Here is a 21,517-nt window from a genome sequence, read left to right as displayed (position 1 = left end):
ATTAACATTTTAATTTACTCAATCATTGCTTTAGTAAGGCAAATAGTTAGGTACTCATTATATTACAATAATAACGAATTTGAATTAACTGCACGTTTGGCGCAGTGGTTTAAGCGGTCACCTCGCCGCAACAACCGTAGCGCCGCGTGTGGTGGGTTCGAATCCTACCCGGGACAAATCTTTGTGTGATGAGCATGAGTATTTGTTTTGAGCCTGGTTGTCAAATTATCTATATAAGTATATATTTAGAAGTATATAAGTATGTTTATCAGTTATTTGGTTACCATAGTACAAGCTCTGCTTAGTTTGGAATCAAATAACCGTGTGTGAGTTGTCCAATAATATTTATTTATTTATTTATTTAAAAGAAATCATAACGTTCCATTTTACGCTACGAATATTACTAAGCACCAAATTTCAACTCTGGTCACACTAAACATTAAACGTCAAAATTGTACTACCAAAAATCGTGGTGATTTATCAAAACAAATACACGATTTACGGATATTTCCTTAAATATTGTTATAAAATGGACATAGAAGATAAATTTGAGATACCTTTGTGTTACGGCTGTCTTAGTAGAGACAGAAATATGAGTAGAATTGATAACGAATTGAATGATTTTTTCTTTAGACTACGGGATAATGAAACACAGGAGACTCGGGGCGTGAGTTTGTTTTAATTTTGTTATTTAAACACGTTTTTTACTTATTAACTTGTTTAGTAGTAGTAATACATCTATTTCGATGTTATGTTTGTTTAATTTGCTGTTATAAATGTTGTGATATCACAATTTTTTTTTTTGTGTTCCCTGATGTCATAATAAGGCATATTAATTTATATTATTATGTCATTATATTGATGTTTTCTAAAAGTAAGAACTTCATATTCTTGCCATTTATTTTCGTGAATATTCTGCAATTCCAAAGACGTGTTAGATTTACAATAACAAACATATGTTGAGAACCTGTGCCAAACATAAATTATTACTTTTTTAATAGTTATATACTGCTCTAAGAATCATTTTTGTGTAACAAATGATTTATAGTAGGTCCCAACCTTACATCTTGGGCACCTTATGGTACAAGCCAAGAAACAGGCTTCAGAAAACAAAAGCTTTTGAATATTTAAATACATTTTTATGTGTAATTTTTGTTTCAGGAACTGCAATTATGTTGGGAATGTATAGCACTCCTGAAAAAGACGAAACTTTTTCAGCAAAGGATACAAACTGCTGAACTTTTATTGATGCAGTACATACAGTCTTGTTATAATGAGGTGAGAACCATTTTAAGTGCCTCAAACAATAAGTAGGGTAAACAACCTTGGAGAGGACATTTTATAGATGGGTGACCATACGATGGACACAATTGACATGGGACCCTGCAATAAAAAAAGAAAATTAAATGATTATGTTTTTAAAACAGACTACTATTTAGTACTAATAACTGGTGGTTCTGTATGACAACATGTATGGATGTGAATGAAGCAAGGGAAGTTTGTAAGGATTATACCAAATGAATTTCTTTGCTCTCTGCCTTCCACTTTGCAAACAAGACATTATTTGAAAGAATAGTTAAGTCCCCAACCCCCAATTGACCAGCGTGGTGGACTTAAGGCCTAATCCCTCCCTTATTACGTGGATGGCTATCCACGTAATAAGGGAGGGATTGCCCAGCATTAGGACATTAATGGGTTAAATATATTTTTTTATATGTATAGTTACTAAGTATGAAATCTTTACTAATATTTTAAAGCTGAAGAGTTTGTTTGTTTGTGGAGGAAGGCCATAGGCTATATATCATCACGCTACCACCAATAGGAGCAGAGTACCAGTAAAAAATATTACGAAAACGGGAAAAATTATGTCCCATTCTCTCTTGTGAAGCAAGCGAAGTTGCGCGAGTCAGCTAGTAGTAACTAAGCATCAAAATTAATAATATACCTACTTTGTTTTGTCATTCCAGCAAGAAGAATCCATACCAAAAGCCCTAACCACTTTACAATGCACACACATCGGTCAACCTATAGAACTGTCCGCAGAAGCCATAACCACTTTACAAAGCAAACATATCGGTGACACGGCAGAACTGATAGAAGAAGCCAAACCTTTACCAGAAGAAACCAAACCCACAGCAGAATTATCCCTCATAACTGAAATAAAACAAGAATCGGATGACCAAGACGTTGCAGACGATATCATAGACACGGAATACTTAAACGATATAAAAATAGAAAAAGATGAACGGAAAAATAGTGAAAGTTATAGGAAAAAGTATCAGAATTTAGCTACGATTATTAAAAGAGATTGTAACAATGATTTGATGAGTTATTTTGATACCGTACAGTTGAGTGAACGGGACTTGAAAAATAATTCCGATATAGCATTGAAATATGACGGTGGACATTATACGTATAGATGTAAAGAGATTAAGTGTAAGAATGTGTATTTTACACGTTTCGATTTGCAACGGCATAAAACTTTTGATCATATGAAGGTAAATATTTAATATTATTATTTACATACTTAAGTACATAGCTCTAGTGGTTTAGTTAACAACAGCCGCACGAATCGATCTCTGAGGTTAAGCTACGCTTACCGAGGTTGTTCTGTGGATGGTTGACCATATTATACTTATCGAGTTCCTCCGTGTTTTGGAAGGCACGTTACGTTGTCCCGGCTGCCGTTTTCAAAGATCTTTGATAGTCGCTAACAGTAGTCAGAAGCTTGAAAGTCTGACAACCAGTCTTACTGAAGGGTATAGTGCTTATAGCCGTTTATATTGATAAATTTGGTATAAATATAAGTGCACGTTTGGCGCAGTAATTAACATTGTCACCTCGCCACAATAACTGTAGCGCCGCGTGTTGTTAGTTCTATTCCCACCTGGGACAAATATTGTGTGATGAACACAAGTATCTGTTCTGAGCCTGGTTGTTAATGTATCTACATAAGTATGTACTCACAAGTATATAAGTATGTTTATCAGTTATCTGGTTACAGTACAAGCTCTGCTTAGTTTTGAATCAAATGACCGTGTGTGAGTTGTACTTTGTACAATTATACATATCTAATATATAAAATTCTCGCGTCACAGTTTTCGTTGCCATACTCCTCCGAAACGGCTTGACCGATTTTTACGAAATTTCGTGAGCATATTGAGTAGGTCTGAGAATCGGCCAACATCTATTTTTCATACTCCTATGTGACACTATTTTTTTTTATTTTAATTTAACTAACTGTCCTGCACAGCTCAAGAATTTTTTATCTCCATAACACATTTTTTGTTTTATTTTCAGCCAAAATTCCCCCAAAAATGTCTAACATGTCGCACCATAATATCCTCACAAGAAGCTTTACAAGACCACTGGTCGTCAATCCACAGTAATGCATTAAAATGTAAGATATGTAATAAAATACTGCTGTATAAAGGAGGAGTGAAGAAACATATGAGAGCTCACGCAAGATGTTATGTGTGTAAGGAGTGTTCCAGTGAATTTGGGTATGTATTTAATATAAGTAAATTTAATAAATTTAACCTATTAACCCACTTCTGGGTAAAGGTCTCCTCCCGTGATGATGGAGGGGTTAGCCCTTGACTCCACCACGCTGGCTAAGGTTATTTAAATTATACCCATAACTGTGAAAGAAAACATGTCATGGTGATGTAACCTTGCATATCTGAGAGTTGTTTTATGCAGTTTTTGAAGGTATGCAAAATTGCCCCTCATATGGGAGGAGATCCTCGCCCAGCAGTGGGACCGTAATGGGTATTTTTTTTTATTTTAAATGCTTTCAAATACTCTTGGTATATACTCTACTAAACTATTACCCCCCTTATTCATAAACACACTATAATTACACACCTATTTTAGTTAAAACGCTACTATAATATGCTTTCATTTCGCTAAGGAGTAAGAGAAACAAAACACTTTATAAGCCTTTCATAACTTCATATATTTTTATGAATAAGAGGGTTAGACTATAAGTCCACTTTGCCCAGCAGTGGGATATTAATGAACTTTTTATTTATTTTTCAGCACACTAACAGAATTTATAAACCACTACAAGTCTCTACACGCACTAGTCGTGTGTGACTACTGTGATGCTAAGTTTAGAACAAAACGGGTTTTAACGAAACACATACAGTAAGTATATATATTAGTATGTATTACGGCTTCTAGTCTCACCGGATGCGGCTGAATATCAGTATTTTACATGGAGCGACTGTCTATCTGACCTCCACAACACAGTTACCTGGGTTATAACACGATACTCAGTAAGACTGGTTGTCAGACTTTCAAGCTTCTGACTACTGTTAACGACTGTCAAAGATCTTTAAAAACTACAGTTGTTTTTAACTAAGCCACGAGCTCCACCATTATTTAATGAAAAGAAGTGGCAATTAATTCGTAACCGAGGCAACACACCAATGACTTCTCGAAATGTGTGTATTAGAAGTAATCATAAATTATCACTTCTTGTTTCAACGGTGAAGGAAAACATCGTGATGCAACCTTGCATGCCTGAGAATTCTTCAGAACAGTTCTTGAAGGTATGCAAAGTCCCCAACCCTTACTTGGCCAGCGTGGTGGACTCAAGGCCTAACCCCTCCCTCATTACTGGAGGAGACCCTTGGTGGGAAATAAGGGGCTAAATTTTTTTTTTTAATTTTATCATATTCTAATTAGTATAATTTTAAGGAGCTCGTGGCTTAGTTAACAACAGCGATATCTGAGGTTAAGCAACGCTTGCCGGGGTTGATTTGTGGATGGGTGACCATCTTATTACATATCAAGTTCCTCCGTGTTTCGGAAGGCACGTTAAATTGTGGGTCCCGGCTGTCATTTTCGCAGATCTTTGACAGTCGTTAACAGTAGTCTGAAGCTTATCGAGTATCGTGTTATAACCCAGGTAACTGTGTTGTGGAGGTCAGATAGACAGTCGCTCCATGTAAAATACTGGTATTCAGCTGCATCCGGTGAGACTGGAAGGTGACTTCAAGATAGCTTGGAATAAAGGCTAAGCTGATATGTATGTATTCTAAGTATAATTTACTTTTTTTTCAGAACCTTTCACACGCCGGCATACTGTAAAATCTGTGACCGCAGTTATCGCAGTCAAAAAGCGTATCGTTTCCACGTGAGAGACAGTCACCCTGAGGTCTTCAATATGGACGGACAGAAGGAACTGTCCTACTGTGTAGAGTGTGATAAGCAGTACCCAAGCGTTTATAAATATAGGAAACATTTGCAGCAGTCTGTGAAACATACGCCGCCTAAGAAAGTTAGGTGAGTTGTATATATCTATTATCTAAATATATATAATACAAAGGTGACTGACTGACTTACTCCCGGTTTCTGAGATACTTTATCTATTTAATAGCATTTTTTTATATAAATTTTAAACGCTATTGAAAAGATAAACTACCGCTAAATATACTCATAATCCGGGTGATAGTGATCTTTCAACGCACAACACGAACCACTGGACGGATCTGACTGAAATTTGACATGCAGGTAGATGTTATGACGTAGGCATCCGTTAAGAAAGGATTTCGATCAATTCTTCTCCCAAGGGGATAAAATAGGGGACAAAAGTTTGTATGAAAATTCTGTCCTAAGGCACAAACCACGCGGGCGAGGTCGCGGGCAAAAGACTAATATATTTTTTCTTATTATTTCAGGGTCCCTTGTCCGGACTGCGGGAAAATATTTTCACGCACAAGTTTCATGAACAATCATTATAGATTTGAACATTTAAAAGTTACCAAGCATTACTGTGATCCTTGCAATAAGGTATTGTACCATTTATATTTATATTTGACACACATTTCAACCCATTAAATATTAATTGATTCATTATTTTGTGTTAAATACGCGTAGGTCAGCTAGTTTGAAACAATAAGTTCTTTTTTTGTTATAAATAATGATAGCCGAGTGGTATAAGTTGGTATCTCCTACGCAAAAGTGGTTGACGGTTCGAGCCCGAGGCAACACACCAATGACTTTTCCAAGTGATGTGTGTATTAGAAATAATGATCACTTGTTATAACGGAGAAAGAAACCTTGTCTGCCTAAAATTTGTTTAATACATTTATTAAGGGCATGCAAAGTCCCCAACCCGCACTTGGCCAGCGTGGTGGACTCAAGGACTAACCCCTCTCTCATTTCAGCAGGAGACATTTGCCCACCTGTGGGACAGTAATGAGCTTAAAAAATACATAAAATAAAATAAATAATGATTATGGAGTAGACCTAACCTCTCCTTTATTACGGGAGGAGACCCTTGCCCAGCAGTGTTAGTGTTATTATTTATTTATTATTATAATTATTGTATATATGTTTTTCAGTACTACACAACGGGTTTCGGTCTGCGCACGCACAGGTTACGTGTACATCAAAAGATGCCGCTACCTAAAGATAAGATCTGTGATATTTGTGGACGAGGGTTTAGTGTGAGTATCGTCTATACTTCTATAACAATACAAAATGACCCGGCAAATAAAGTAAAAAAATAGTGTCACTATGAAAAATAGATGTTGACCGATTCTCAGACCTACTCAATATGCTCACAATATTTCATGAGAATTGGTCAAGCCGTTTCGGAGGAGTACGGTAACCAACATTGTGACATGTAAATTTTGTTTGTTTGTTTGCAAATTACCCTTAAAAATCTTTGTAAATCGTTGTCAATAGTCAGAAGCTTGAAAGTCTGACAATTTTACCGAAGGGTATCGTGTTATAACCCAGGTAACTGTGTTGTGGAGGTCAGATAGACAGTCGCTCCATGTACAATACTGGTATTCAGCCGAAACTGGAAGACGACACCAACATAGTTGCAAAAAAGGCTAGACTGTTGTAAAAGAAACTGACTTAAGTTGAAATAAAAATACCACTAAGTGGCTACCCATCTTTACATTTACCCTACCAAAGGTAACTTAACCCATACTTTAATAACAAAATATTTTCTTATTTTCAGACAAAGAAAATCCTAGTGAATCACCGTCGAACCCACACCGGAGAACGTCCTTTCAAATGCAAGTACTGTCCCGCGGCATTTGCACAAGAGTACGCTATGAAGACACATCAGAAAACACAACACACGAGCAAACAAACAAACATGGGATTATTGACTAGTTAATGTAAAGAAATAATGTACTTATCGTATGGTTAGTGGTCAACCTAGTGTCAAAGTTGTTCAGGCGTAGGTCTTTGACATGGCTTAACGACTGTTATCTTAATTGACAACAACCGTGACCGACTTTTTACGTGCCCTTCGAAGCACGGAGACGCCCAGCTCAAATACCACTATGCAGTCACCCATCTATACGTGTATGTACAATACACAGGTACACTCTCTATTACATCACTCTCATAGTCCGGTGTGACGGTACACACAACCAGTGAGAGCTCAAGCGGAGGACCATAGGAGACACGTGCTCTCCGAGACACGGAGGTCTACGACCTCAACTTTCTGACTCTGGGCAATGGCAAATTTATCCCTATCGTCAAATTTAGTCCGACTGTGTATAGAAAAAGAGGGTAATTGTTATTTTTTGTGAAGAAGAAAGCTTAACTAATGTGCTGGAATCTCAAAAAGGTTGTATTATCAATGTACTTATCTATACTATACTAATATTATAAAGCTGAAGAGTTTGTTTGTTTGTTTGTTTGAACGCGCTAATCTCAGAAACTACTGGTCTGATTTGAAAAATTATTTCAGTGTTAGATAGCCTATTTATCGAGGAAGGTTTTAGGCTATATATCATCACGCTACAACCAATAGGAGAAGAGTACCAGTAAAAAATGTTACATAAACGGGGAAAATTTTGACCCATTCTCTCTTATGTGACGCAAGCGAAGTTGCGCGGGTCAGCTATAATAAATAAAAAGCTGAACATTTTTATAATAATTCAACAACTTAGTAGAGAGTCTTGTATGCAAGGTTCGCGGCTGGAGGTATACAACATTTAGTATTTAGAACATCAGTGACTTGCAGACTTATGCAGCTAAAGGTGACCTGATTGATACAGCTACTGCCCTTTGAAAATACACAGAATTTTTATTTAAAATCTCTTCCGTTACTGAGTGACTGACTGACAAACAACGCACAGATGAAACTACTGAATGTAATAAAAAGCTAAAATAAAATGAGTGTAGAGAAGTACTAAGGGAGGATATTTGTAAATTTCACCGAAGCAAAGAGGTTGATCCACGCGGGCAAAGCTGAGGGTAGATAGCTAGCAATTTGCACGCCAAGGCTATCTACTAAATTGTCCGGCTATAATTATATTAAAAAAATGTCACAAGAATAAAACAATGAAAAAAAACTTAAATATGTAATTTTATTTAATTAAAAATACAATAATGTTATATTCAGCCTTATCGTAATTATTATTATTTATTTCTAATATATGAATATCATTAATATAATGAAAATAGTACTATTTACAATGTTGATGATTTAAATTCAAATAGAGCAAATTTTACATGCATAAAATCACGCCTTTTTCCCATAGTGGTAAGCAGAGACCAGAACCCCACTTGGTATGATCCTTACAAACTTCCCTTGCTTCATTCACATACATACATGTTGTCAGACAGGAAACAATGTTGAAATTGTAATGATTACAGACTGAAACATTTTATTAAGCACTCATTGATACCAACGAAAATACGAAACTGTGACGTCACTGCACCGTATTTCTATAGTAAAATGTGTTTTTGACATTTCATAAAGAGTAGCTGATTTGACTGGTAGTCAACTACCCTATTCCCGAATAATAGGTACATAGTAATGTATTAAAACTCTGCTTATGTATAATTTGCTCTATTTTTGATGCCACAAGTGATGCTTTTTATAACAAAACTGCAATACTTTATTTCCAATCTTTAATATTATAATTGCCCATTCTCAAGGAAGTTTGAAGTTAGACAGAGGTTGTAAAAACGTCAGCCTAATCTCTTTACAGCATGAGAACGAAATGCTGCGTTTCGACGCAGGTTACACTGGCCGTAATCAGAAGTTATGATAGAAGAATAAATTATATTATGTAGAATTCTTTAGACTGAATATCAGGAGATAAGCATAGCTTGGTCAGCGTGGTGGACTCAAGGCCTTATTATTCCATAATTCTGGTAAGAGATCCATGCCCAGCAGTGGTACAGTAATTGGTTAAATTTATTTTCTATGCAGTTTTGTTATAAAAAGACACTTGCAATGAAAAACCAAAATCCTAATGCATTAAACTTCTATAGTCAATTTACAATTTCATTTTAGGATCTATGTATATAATACAATATTTTGCAGTAATTTTGTATGCAAAATTAACTTAGGAAACATACCCAATACTCCGTGTTGTATGTAGTGTTGTGTGTTGTACACGTGTACAGTACAGACAACAACTGTCACATACATACATAGTTGACAGTCGGTGTGTGCGGACACACGCGACACAACATCACACACTACCTGTTACCTACACACACTCACTGTACATATGTACAGTGTTGCGTGTTGTACACGTGTACAGTACCTACAGACAACAACTGTCTCGTACATACATAGTTGACAGTCGGTGTGTGTGTGGACACACGCGACACAACATCACTCACTACCTGTTACCTACACACACTCACTGTACATATGTACAGTGTTGCGTGTTGTACACGTGTACAGTACCTACAGACAACAACTGTCTCGTACATACATAGTTGACAGTCGGTGTGTGTGTGGACACACGCGACACAACATCACTCACTACCTGTTACCTACACACACTCACTGTACATATGACACAGAGCTATGCAATCTTATTTTAACAATATTTCATCATCACTCCACTAGGCTCAGTTGCATAAAGCTGTAAAACATTAATAGTATAGGTGTTGCCAAACAACTTGAACAATTTCTCTTTATCATAATGATTTACAGGTCTGCTTGGATAGAATTGCAGTGTGTGACGTCGAGGGGTATTGCGCTTGGATCGCTCGATTGTTAGAACAGTCAACCAAGAGTCCTCTGCACTGTGTCTACGTTCAGTTTGATAACACCTACGCGTGTTCAAGTGGTTTGGCAGCACCTATAGATGCATCATTCAGACACATTTTTCATAATTTTTCATAGCCTATTTAGGTCTCATTATGGCCAGTTAGTAAAATTTTGATTTTATATTAAGTATAAATTTTTCATATTAATATACAACATATCTTCAAGGACAAAATTTACTTCAGGAACAAAACTGACTGATTTTGAAAATAAATGTTTTCAAATTAAATTGATTGCAGTTTGTATAAATTGTAGTAGATTGTCAATTAATTTAGACTTGTTAGTAGTAATCAAAAGTCCTTAGAAAATGTCCTTAAAACTGTCATATAATATTGTCTATTTTATGAAAGGATTCTTATAACAGAAGGTTCACAGCTTTTATCATACAAAATCTTTGCTTGTAAACCATCTCCCATCAAGCATTAGTTCATAATTTTCATACCAGTTCAACATAATTAATGTTTCTATTTCCAAATTCAAACATCTATAACCATAGACTAAACTATTCCCAACATACATTCAATAATCTATACAGCCAGTAACATTTAATATGACACAGGAGGGACATGAGGCATCATATTTGTATAAACACACTGATTATTGTCCACAATAGGCTTCATTTGTTGCATTTGAGGGTGAGGCATTAGCGTAGGCATCGGCTGAGGAGGAGGCTGAACCTGCTCAGGAGGCTTCTTATTCTTCTTTTCACATTTCTTAAACTTAATACCTAACTTATTCAATAATATTAATCTTAAAGATTCTTTGCCCCCTCGGTAATTTAATTCGTGTCTTGCCGCCGTTAATATCTTACCCAGCGTTGGAACCTCTTTTCTTGAAGAATAACTGTTGACTATGCCTCTAAGAGCACACAATTGAAAGTAATCCAGCTGCACTTTGGTTTTTCTCACTCTTTTCTTTTTAGGACCCGTCATTTTGGTCTGTGTTGCTTCGGCACGTAAACCATCCCGTTTTATCCGCTTTATCGTACTTTCTGATAGTCCTGTAGCTGCACATGCCCTTTTAACTACATTTTCCACTGGAAACGCGTATCCTCTGTTCTGTTTTTCACTTTCAAAGAACTTTATTACCTTAAATATGATTTCTCTTGCTTGCCCATCTATCGCCTCCTTTTTTTTCTTCTCTAACTTAGGTTTTAACTCATCTGGAGGCGGAGGTGGTGGTTTTGGAGGGTTAACAGGCTGCTGTAGCTGATTTTGGGGCTCCGGCGGAGGCTGCTGATGCATAATAACAGCATTTACAATAGGGACTTCGTAAACGTTCACGTTAATATTCATCTTCGTTATAAGTAATTAGTGAGATTCGAACGATGTATATGTGTGTCCTTCATTAATACACTAATTATTATACTTATTTCCCGTATCGCAACAGAAAAAGTCTGTTTATTTACGATAAATATACAATGGAAACAATAAATTGACAAAAACGGTAGCCATAGGCCATTATTTGTCATAGACAATATTTTTTCTTTCTCTACTTTTTTTGTCTAAGAGTGAAACTTTTCAAAATTCCCTTATTTTTTACCTTTATTATGTCTTAATATTTTAGAGACTAACGATATTATTATGCAGAAAACTATAAACTGTGCATTTTTTTATTATTGAATTCAGACCAAGACTACACCAAAGACCGACACCGAGATACTGATTTTCAACCGTTTATCGATTTTCAAAATAAAAATGGAAATCCGTGTACCTACCTACTTCAAAACCGATTACCTACCCTTTATGCATAATGCTATTGATTGCCAATATTTGATGAAAAATAATATTCATTGCAGTACTGCATTTGATCATAGACAAATTTTATGTCAGTGTCAAAAAAACGTTTCATTATCACCTGGCTAAAGTAGAATCTGAAAATTTTATATTACAAAAATAGCATACAGAAAACTCAATGTTATTTTTCACCATTAGTAAGATATTATTATTTGACATTATTAAGTTATAAAAAAGTTCTCAACAAAGTTATTTGATTTAGATCATTAAACAGTCAGTTATTTATTAAACTGGTAGCCCTGATTCAAAATGTCACGAAATGTTTGTTGATTTTCGCAAATGAAAAATTTATTTATTTACATGAATAATTAACGCAAAAATAATGGATGACGACAGCGAAATTATACTAAAAAAGATATGCTGTACTTGTTTGAGCAGAGATCGAAAGCTGTTTCAGTTATGTAGGATTAAAGACGGTGTAAATGATTTGTACACATTATTAGTTTACGATTACGAAGCTTACAAGGTAAATAAACAAATTTCTTTAAGTTTCTTTAATAATCTATACTAATATTATAAAGCTGAAGAGTTTGTTTGTTTGAACGCGCTAATCTCAGGAACTACGGGTCCGATTTGAAAAATTCTTTCAGTGTTAGATAGCCCATTTATCGAGGAAGGCTATAGGCTATATATCACGCTACGACCAATAAGAGCAGAGTACCAGTGAAAAACGTTACAAAAGCGGGGAAAATTACTCATTCTCTCTTATGTGACGCAAGCGAAGTTTCGCGGGTCAGTTATATAGCATAAATTTGCATGTCCCCACTGTAGAACCGCAGTTTTGAGTTACAAAATCAGTATAGAAGTATACAAACTTAACTATGCATCAATTTTTTTGTTTATTTCAATGATCATATCACAATAAATGTCTATGAATTCTATAAAAAATATGTCTGTATCCGGTCATATGGAAGTTGGAACCCTCAGTATACTTTGGACATTATAGTTAACAATACTTAACATTATAAACACAAACATCTGTCCATTTATTACACTATTATTTGAAAATAAAAAAGTTGTTTTTAAATCAATATAAAACCTCCCTAACTACCTACTAATTTTGAAAAAAAAAATAATAGAACAATTTTTTTTTCCATTTTAATATTAGTTATTTTTGATAAATGCATGGAGATAGTAAACAATGCATACAGGCAATGCAACGAAATGAAGCCAAATGTCTACAAGTAATTTATTATTCTTTATAACCATTTCAGGAGAGTTTCTTCAAAGACTCAGCAAGTTTATACATATGTTGGGAGTGTAGAGCTGTTATGTGCAAGCTGACAAAGTTCAGACAACAAGCCTGTACAGCTCAGAGGCACCTGACTGCTATAAGTGATGGACGGACAGATGTAAGTTGAATTGTAATAGACAATGTGTATTGATTTTTTCTTTTTTTCTTTAAAAAAAAACAACTCCCACACTAAGAATTGCTCTTGTGTCGCGGGGACTTTTACAAACATACAAACAACGGACACAAAGTACAACCAGACCTGAAACAATTATTTGTGAATCGCACAAATAATTACTCTGTGTGGGAATCAAAGCCACAACCTACTGACCTTGGTTTCATATGAAAAAATAATCTAAACTAGTTCAAATTCTCACGTTCAATGTTACCCCAATGATTCAAAGTTACCCAGGTTGACTGTAATCAAATTAAAATATTTTTATTAAAGTACGTTTCTCTTCCATTAATTCCAGGTGAAATGCTTATCTACCCTATCTACGCTCTCCACTCATCACATCACAGAGTACCTAAATATCAGTGGGACGGATGAACCAACACCTAATTTTATAGACTGTGGCTACAGCTTAGACGTGAAAGTTGAAAGTGATGAGGAAATTCCATTGTCGGAGTTACATAGCAACTGGGTTGAAGGTAAGATTATTGTATACATAATATTACACCTGTTATACCAAAATATGTATAAAATAAATCCAGGTTTTGCCATTAACAATATTAGTCCCATGTAGTTAATAGGGGGCGAGCTTGCTATATGCCTGACATGTTACTAAACTTGAGACTACTATTAGGGATAATCTAACGTAAATTAGAATAAGACCAGTAGCATTTTTTCCGACTTTTGTTGCATATACAACAACATTATCCATATCCATACTAATATTATAAATGCGAAAGTAGCTCTGTCTATCTGTTACTCAATCACGTCTAAACTACTGAACCAATTTGCATGAAATTTGGTATGGAGATATTTTGATACTCGATAAAGGATATAGGCTACTTTTTACCCCGGGAAAATGACGCATTCCCATGGGGAAATTCAGGTGGCGGACGAAGTCGCGGGTAAAAGCTAGTTTGTAATATATTTGAAACTTGGAACAAACATTGGTGTTTTGTCTCATGTGCGAGCCGTCAACCACTTGCCTGGAAGGTGCCGACTTATACCATCAGACTATTACTACTATTATGCATGTTATTAATCATTTTAATTTTTTTACAGAAGACCAACATACTATAATACAAAATACTATCATCAAACAAGAATCAGGCACTCACTATACACAAATAACAATATCAGAGGCAGACTTGAAACAATTGAGAGCGAGCTTAAGTTCTGACTCACAGTTTGTTAACTCTGAGTTTAAGTGTGAGAGCTGTTTGGTTATCTTTGAGAATCAGGTGGATGTTGATGCACATAAAACTAGTATGCATATAGAGGTGAGTTTCAATAATTTGTTTATACAATTATTTTTTACTGGTACTTCTGGCCGCAAATTCGCTTGTGTGAATAGATTTTCCGGGATAAAAAGTATCCTAGTAGCTCATGGCTTAGTAAACAACAGCCGCGCGGATCGATCTCTGAGGTTAAATACGCTTTCCGAGGTTGTCCTGTGGATGGGTGACCGTATCGTACATACCAAGTTCCTTGGTGTTTCGTAAGGCACATTAAATGTGGGTCATGGCTAAAGATCTTTGACAGTCGTTACCAGTAGTCAGAAGCTTGTAAGTCTGACAACCAGTTACTGAAGGGTATCGTGTTATAACCCAGGTAACTGTATTGTGGAGGTCAGATAGACAGTCGCTCCATGTAAAACACTGGTATTCAGCTGCATCCGGTGAGACTGGAAGCCGACTCCAACATAGTTTGGAACTTTTGGAAGAATGACGAGGCAAGAAAAATATTGGCAATACCGGTAGGACTTTGCCTGACTCGGGAATCGAAGTGTACACTACCACCTAACCTCACAGGACTTTTTCAATTCAATTTTCATATTTCAGCAACCAGACCACATTTTATGTGAAATCTGCCTCTCATATATTAAACAATCTTTATACAATGATCATAAAGAAGCACATTATATAAAATATTCATGTATTTATTGTGAATACGAGTCCTACAAGTTGTCCGACATGTTGGAGCATGATACACATGCTGGACAAGCGGTTGGAAGGAAGAAAAAGGTATGTAAGATAATTTATTTCTATACTAATGTGTTTTTGATCCATACTAATATTATAAATGAGAAAGTAACTCTGTCTGTTTGGTAGTTACTCAATCACGCCTAAACTACTGAACCAATTTTCCTGAAATTTGGTATGGAGTTATTTTGATACCCGAGAAAGGACATAGGCTACTTTTTACCCCGGGAAAATTACGCATAATGGGAAAATTAAGGTGGCGGACGAAGTCGCGGGTAAAAGCTAGTATTTTATAAAGAGAAGCTTATTTGACTGATAGTCAACTACCCTATTTCGTGATCAACTGCGTCTGTGGCGCGGTCGGTAGTGTATGCGACTGTCGTGCGAGAGATCTCAGGTTCGAATCTCGGGTCGGGCCAAAATGTCTTTTCTTGGATTTAGTGTTAAGAATTTCTCAGAAATTGCCCGGAGTTAGGAAGTTAGGGCCGAAGACCTCCGTGCCACGAAGAGCATGTAAGCCGTCGGTCCAGCGTCTGACCTCTCTGGTTGTATCGGTTTTCCGTCCCACCGGGTTATGAGAGTGAAGGAATAGAGAGTGTACTTGTGTATTGTGCACACACTTGGACACTATAAACAAAGTCTTGCACAGGTGGCTAGTTTCAATGAAACTGACCGCTGTAGCTGGATCGGCAAGGACATGATTATTATTTCGTGATTTTATAAAAATAATAATATTTATTAAATATTTTATTTGCAGGGTTCAAATAAATCAAAAGAATTTAAGCCAGGATCAAAAGTTAAGAAAAAAAATCTTCAAAATAAGAACCCAAACGGATATCTATGTAGACATTGTAACAAACGATTTGAGTAAGTAATCTATACTAATACTAGCTGACCCGGGCAACTTCGCTTGCGTCACATAAGAGAGAATGGTTCAAATTTTTTCCCGTTTCCTCGGTAAATGGACATCAACAACAGACTAAAAATATTTGACACTGCGATGGTAGCGCAGTCTGTCGGATCCAATGTAAAACATTCCAAAATCAACAACTACTAATAAATTAAAAAACATTGTCCAGCGGACAAAATTGAAAATCTAAACCATTCTCAGATCCCCTTGAACACACACAAAAAATTTTATCAAAATCGGTCCAGTCGTTTAAGAGAAGTTCAGTGACATACATATATATAAAGATTAGGTCGGGGAAAAAATCTTTTCGCATTATAGTATGTATGAACTTGTAATAAAATCTCTTTGGCTTCAAGAATCACAAATGAGTACACGGTTCATTAGGTTTCTTTCAGTGAGCTCGTGAGGTAACCAAATGTGGAGCTTTTGTGTGTAGAGAAAAGATTTTATTTTTGTATGTTTGTTATAGTAATCACAATCAGAGATGGAAGCACATACAGCGTTTACACGCGGAAGGCCACACTTGTCCCACCTGTGGGAAGAGTTTCCCATTCAGAACTAGCTTAGCTAGACATGAAAGGTAAGTGCCAATATCCTACTATCCTACTAATATAATAAATGCGAAAGTTTGTCAGAGTGTATGTGTAGCGGATCGCTACATGCAGCGACTTCTACTGGGACCAGCGCACAACCACCACGCGCAGTGTGACTGACGTCACAAGTCCTGAATCGCGCTATCGAAGTTTGCACTGCAACTGACTATATATACAAGTTCCCGACTACAACAGTCGGGCAGCCTAGGCCCACCAGGCACGATCACCTCGCCTGGTCGGAGGATCCTCCCTTTGGTTGGAGGAACATGATCACCTCGTTCCTCCACATATGTGTGTATGGATGTTTGTTACTCTTTCACGCAAATACTACTGAACCGATTATGATGAAATTTGGTATAGAGATGCTTTAATACCCGAGAAAGGACATAGGCCACTTTTTAACCCGGGAAAATGACGCGTTTCCATGGGAGAATTCAGGTGGCGGACGAAGTCGCAGGTAAAAACTAGTAATTTTTTTTTTTATCTATTCTATTTTTTACCGACTTGAAAAAGGATGGTATAATGTTCGTTTTTTTGTGATTATTATAAACTAGCTGACTCGTGCAACTTCGCTTGCGTCACATAAGAGAGCCATGATTTTTCCCGTTTTTGTAACATTTTTCACTGGTGCTTTGCTCCTATTGGTCGTAGCGTGATGATATATATAGCCTATAGCCTTCCTCGATAAATGGGCTATCTAACACTAAAATAATTTTTCAAATCGGACCAGTAGTTCCTGAGATTAGCGCGTTCAAACAAACAAACTCTTCAGCTTTATAATATTAGTATAAATATAATATTAGTATAAATTAATGAAACATTTCAGGACGCACAAACCATCACCCCCTCGCGTAGAATGTCCGACCTGCAACAAACAAATAAGGGTTGACCACATCAAGACCCACGCGCGGATCCACTCGGCCCGCGAGCGCTACTCCTGCGTGGAGTGCGACAAGAGCTTCGTGAGCCGCGCCTCTTATGAACACCACCTCAAATACACGCTCGCGCACACGCTCACCGACCTGCTCAAGTTAGTTCACTCATTCATTCATTCATTCGTTCTTTCATTCACTCATTCAATCACTCATTCGTTCATCCATTTACTCACTCGTTCATTAATTCTTTCACTCATGCGATCATTCAATCATTTGTTCACTTACTCGATCACTCGTTCAATCATTAATTTATTCGTTCATAAAATCTTTTAAACACTCGTGAAGTCATTCGTTCATGCATTAATTTGTTCACTCACTCGAGAAAGTGAATTCGTTCATTCGTTAATACAGTCTTGCTTACACTGGTTAATTCATTCGTTCATTTACTCAACCGTGCATTCATACATGCTTTCAAACACTGGTTAACTCACTCATTCAATCACTCACTCACTCAGTCATTCAGTAACCCGTTCATACCTTCCCTCCCTCATCCCTACCATAATCAACACATTATTTCATTATTTTTTTATATCAATCTCTCACTATCTAATTCGTTCAATATATCTTTCTGACAGGTACAAATGTTCACTTTGTGATAAGGGCTACAGGTCGCGAGGAGAGTTACGAGATCATGTCAATTATCAGCACATGAGGAAAACACAGCATAAGTGCCCTATTTGTAATAAGGTAAATAAATATCTATAATGTCCTCCTAGCCGATATACGGCTACGGCGGTCAGTTTCATTGAACCTGGCCATCTGTGCAGGACTTTGTTTATAGTGTCCAAGTGTGTGCACAATACACAGGTACACTCTCTATTCCATCACTCTCATATTTTGGTGGGACGGATAACCGACACGACCAGTGAGAGGTCAGGCGCAGGACCGACGGCGACACGTGCTCTCCGAGGCAGCGAAAAGACTTTTTTCCCGACCTAATATATACTTATACAGGTAAATTAACTATCAGGCTCAGAACAGATACTCGTGCTCATCACACAAAGATTTGTCTTGTATTCAAACCACACGCGGCGCTACGGTTATTGCGGCGAGATGACCACTTTTAACCATTGCGCCTACTGTTTGGCGCAGTGGTTGAAGTGGTTAAATTCTGCCAGAACATGTAATAATTGAATAAACGACTGCCTCCGTGGCGCAGTGGTTTAGGTCGCCACGCCGATACCACTGCAACGGGAGGTCGTGGGTTCGATTCCCACACGAAGCAATTATTTGTGCGATCCACAAATAATTGCTTCAGGTCTCGTTGTACTTTGTGTCCGCTGTTTGTATGTTTGTAAAAGTCCCCGCGACACTAGAGCAATTCTTGTATTTAAGAAAAAAAAAAAACGATACGATAAATACCTATATGTGCTTGTAGGCACTAGCGACGCCTCGTTGCATCACTCGGCATGTACGGCGAGCACATCACGGTATCAAAGAACGAGTGAGAGACAAAATTTGTCAGCAATGCGGAAAGGCTTTCTTAGTAAGTATAGCTTATAAAGTTTTAAAACTGTCACCGCCTATTTTATCCCCTTGGGGGCGGATTTTATCCTTTCTTAGCGGATGCCTACGTCATAACATCTACCTGCATGACAAATTTCAGCCCGATCCGTCCAGTGGTTTCGAGTCGCACTTTATTACAGACTGAAACATTTTATCAGGTACTTATTTGATACCACAGAAAATACAAAACTGTGACGTCACTACACTATATTTCTATACTAAAATGTGTTTTTGACATTTCATAAAGAGTAGCTGATTTGACTGATAGTCAACTACCCTATTAGTGAATTTACTACTAGCTCGGAGTAGAGCCTTGTGAGAAGTGGTTCGATTTCCACACGGAACAATTATTATTAGTGTGATCCACAAATTTGGTACCAATCTTTTGTACTGTTGTACTTTGTGTACGTTGTTTGTATGTTTGTAAGTCCCCGCGACACAAGAGCAATTCTAATGCCCGGTTTCTGAGTACATTTAGCGGTAGTTTATCCATTCAAACAGTTTTTTTACATGAGTTTAAACGCTATTGAATAGATAAACTACCGCTAAATGTACTCAGAAACCGGGGGTAAGTAAGGGAGTTGTCTTTTTGTTAAAAAAAAGGAAAATATTATGTCGGGGAAAAAGTCTTTTCGCATTATAAGTAGTATGAACTTGTAATAAAATCTCTTTAGCTTCAAGAATCACAAATGAGTACACGGTTCATTAGGTTTCTTTCAGTGAGCTCGTGAGGTACCCAAATATCGAGCTTTTTTGTGTAGAGAAAAGATTTTATTACAAGTTCATACATACTGTAATGCGACGAGACTTTTTCCCCGAACTAATATGTAATAAAATGATTGTATTTTTTCTTTCACAGGATAAAAAAGGCCTCCACGAACACGAGTTAATCCACACAGGTGAACGACCACTCTCGTGTGAGGTGTGCGGCGTCACGTTCCGTCAGTCCGCGTCGCTGTACACCCACAGGCGCAGGGTGCACCGCGTGCTGCGCGCCGACACGCGCCTGCTGATCACTCACGATGATGATTAAATGACACGCAAGTGACACGCAACAGACCCGCAGCAGACACGCAAATGACACGCAACAGACAAGTAAATGATATTAGAGTGCTGCAGACGTAACGCACGGGACACGCCGCAGACACGCACCAGACACGCAACAGGCCCGCACCAGACATGCAACTGACTCGCAACAGACACGCAGCAGACACGCAACTGACACGCAACTGGCCCGCAACAGACCCGCAACGGACACGCAACAGACACGCAACAAACACGCAGCCCGTACGCATCAGACACGCACCTCCCACGCTAGCTACTCGTCTCAGTAATGTGTGATACAGCATGAGTTAAGATTCACAGACGCTGCCGCGAGTATTACCCACTAATAATGCAGATGAAACGCAAATGACACGCATCAGACTTGTATCTGACACGCAACTGCGTGTCTCGCAACTGATCCGTATATACTACGCAATTGATACGCTGATACCACGCATTATCGACACATGTATGACATTACTCTACGCGGTAAAGTGTTATAAAGATGCAATTGTAACGGATTCAAAACGCAACTTATACGCAAGGGAAACGCAAGACACGTCGACGTTATGGAAACGCAAGTCACACGCAGAAGAGAACAGTTACATAGACTGCTACGCAAGTGTCACGCAAATCATACGCAGATGCCCCGCAGTGAATTAACCAAGAGGACTCTTATAGAGGCAAAGTAATAATAAATTAATAATTTATATAATAGAGTATGTAGTTTTATTTTGACAGTAGTATTAAGTATTTAAAATATCGTAGATTCTATGTATTTAGAATATATAGTTGTTAGATTTAACAAAATAAATAGTTTTGTAAAAGTAGCTGGCCTATTGGGTAGTTGACTGTGTTAACAAAAAAATATTAAACTCGTACTCGTAAAAGGTTCATCTAAAATGTTCAGACTAGTAGCTTTTTTTCGTAAATAATGTTGAAATTGTAATTAAAACAGACTCAAACATTATAGACACGTTTGATACCAACGAGAATATGACATAGTGACGCCACTACGTTGTATTTCTATACTGTAAAATGGTTTAAACATTCATTGTTTAAAAAATCTTCCCAATTCTTAAATAACCATATCTATTTAAAATACCGCATCAAAATCCGTTGCGCAGTTTTAAAGATGTAAGCCTACATGCATACAGACATAGAGACAGACGCGGGAAACGACTTTTAATAAAATCTAAATTTTAACAGTAATGTGCCACTCTCATAGTCCGGTGTGACGGTACACACGACCAGTGAGAGGTCAGGCGCAGGACCGACGGCTTTACGTGCTCTCCGA

General features: G+C 37.2%; 4 protein-coding genes across 4 annotated transcripts in view; 3 read left to right on the top strand and 1 right to left on the bottom strand.

Moving 5' to 3' along the window:
• LOC142985469 (leucyl-cystinyl aminopeptidase) overlaps nucleotides 1-19,031 on the top strand; it is a 162,508-nt gene extending 143,477 nt beyond the window's left edge. The window contains exon 29 of the transcript XR_012960208.1: nucleotides 18,478-19,031. The gene's annotated coding sequence lies outside the window, so the exon portion shown is untranslated. The remainder of the gene's footprint in view (nucleotides 1-18,477) is intronic.
• Nucleotides 452-8,297, top strand: LOC142985496 (uncharacterized). The gene is made up of 9 exons (XM_076133706.1): nucleotides 452-667; nucleotides 1,162-1,278; nucleotides 1,968-2,498; nucleotides 3,301-3,503; nucleotides 4,042-4,149; nucleotides 5,071-5,292; nucleotides 5,688-5,799; nucleotides 6,354-6,458; nucleotides 6,983-8,297. The coding sequence occupies exons 1-9, from the start codon at nucleotides 530-532 to the stop codon at nucleotides 7,142-7,144; spliced, it is 1,698 nt and encodes a 565-aa protein (XP_075989821.1). The 5' UTR covers nucleotides 452-529; the 3' UTR covers nucleotides 7,145-8,297.
• Nucleotides 8,330-11,512, bottom strand: LOC142985498 (uncharacterized). Its single transcript, XM_076133707.1, has one exon. The coding sequence runs from the start codon at nucleotides 11,344-11,346 to the stop codon at nucleotides 10,597-10,599; it is 750 nt and encodes a 249-aa protein (XP_075989822.1). The 5' UTR covers nucleotides 11,347-11,512; the 3' UTR covers nucleotides 8,330-10,596.
• Nucleotides 12,091-20,939, top strand: LOC142985470 (uncharacterized). Its single transcript, XM_076133667.1, has 11 exons — nucleotides 12,091-12,313; nucleotides 13,062-13,199; nucleotides 13,552-13,729; nucleotides 14,313-14,530; nucleotides 15,092-15,274; nucleotides 15,990-16,099; nucleotides 16,612-16,722; nucleotides 17,562-17,765; nucleotides 18,246-18,357; nucleotides 19,049-19,156; nucleotides 20,036-20,939. The coding sequence occupies exons 1-11, from the start codon at nucleotides 12,170-12,172 to the stop codon at nucleotides 20,207-20,209; spliced, it is 1,680 nt and encodes a 559-aa protein (XP_075989782.1). The 5' UTR covers nucleotides 12,091-12,169; the 3' UTR covers nucleotides 20,210-20,939.
• The last annotated feature ends 578 nt before the right edge of the window (nucleotides 20,940-21,517 follow it).

Source organism: Anticarsia gemmatalis, chromosome 30 (genome assembly GCF_050436995.1).
Source record: "Anticarsia gemmatalis isolate Benzon Research Colony breed Stoneville strain chromosome 30, ilAntGemm2 primary, whole genome shotgun sequence".
Classification (NCBI taxonomy): domain Eukaryota; kingdom Metazoa; phylum Arthropoda; class Insecta; order Lepidoptera; family Erebidae; genus Anticarsia; species Anticarsia gemmatalis.
The sequence above is the reverse complement of the archived record's forward strand: the minus strand, read 5'-3'. Positions and strand labels throughout refer to the sequence as shown.

What these genes read in the sequence shown, in the direction of transcription:
- LOC142985496 (XM_076133706.1), top strand. Translation starts at nt 530, where the DNA reads ATGGACATAGAAGATAAATTTGAGATACCTTTGTGTTACGGCTGTCTT. An exon ending in AAACACAGGAGACTCGGGGC is followed by an intron (nt 668 to 1,161) that starts GTGAGTTTGTTT and finishes TTTTTGTTTCAG; the next exon opens with GAACTGCAATTATGTTGGGA. An exon ending in TACAGTCTTGTTATAATGAG is followed by an intron (nt 1,279 to 1,967) that starts GTGAGAACCATT and finishes TTGTCATTCCAG; the next exon opens with CAAGAAGAATCCATACCAAA.
- LOC142985498 (XM_076133707.1), bottom strand. Translation starts at nt 11,346, where the DNA reads ATGAATATTAACGTGAACGTTTACGAAGTCCCTATTGTAAATGCTGTT.
- LOC142985470 (XM_076133667.1), top strand. Translation starts at nt 12,170, where the DNA reads ATGGATGACGACAGCGAAATTATACTAAAAAAGATATGCTGTACTTGT. An exon ending in ACGATTACGAAGCTTACAAG is followed by an intron (nt 12,314 to 13,061) that starts GTAAATAAACAA and finishes TAACCATTTCAG; the next exon opens with GAGAGTTTCTTCAAAGACTC. An exon ending in ACATAGCAACTGGGTTGAAG is followed by an intron (nt 13,730 to 14,312) that starts GTAAGATTATTG and finishes ATTTTTTTACAG; the next exon opens with AAGACCAACATACTATAATA.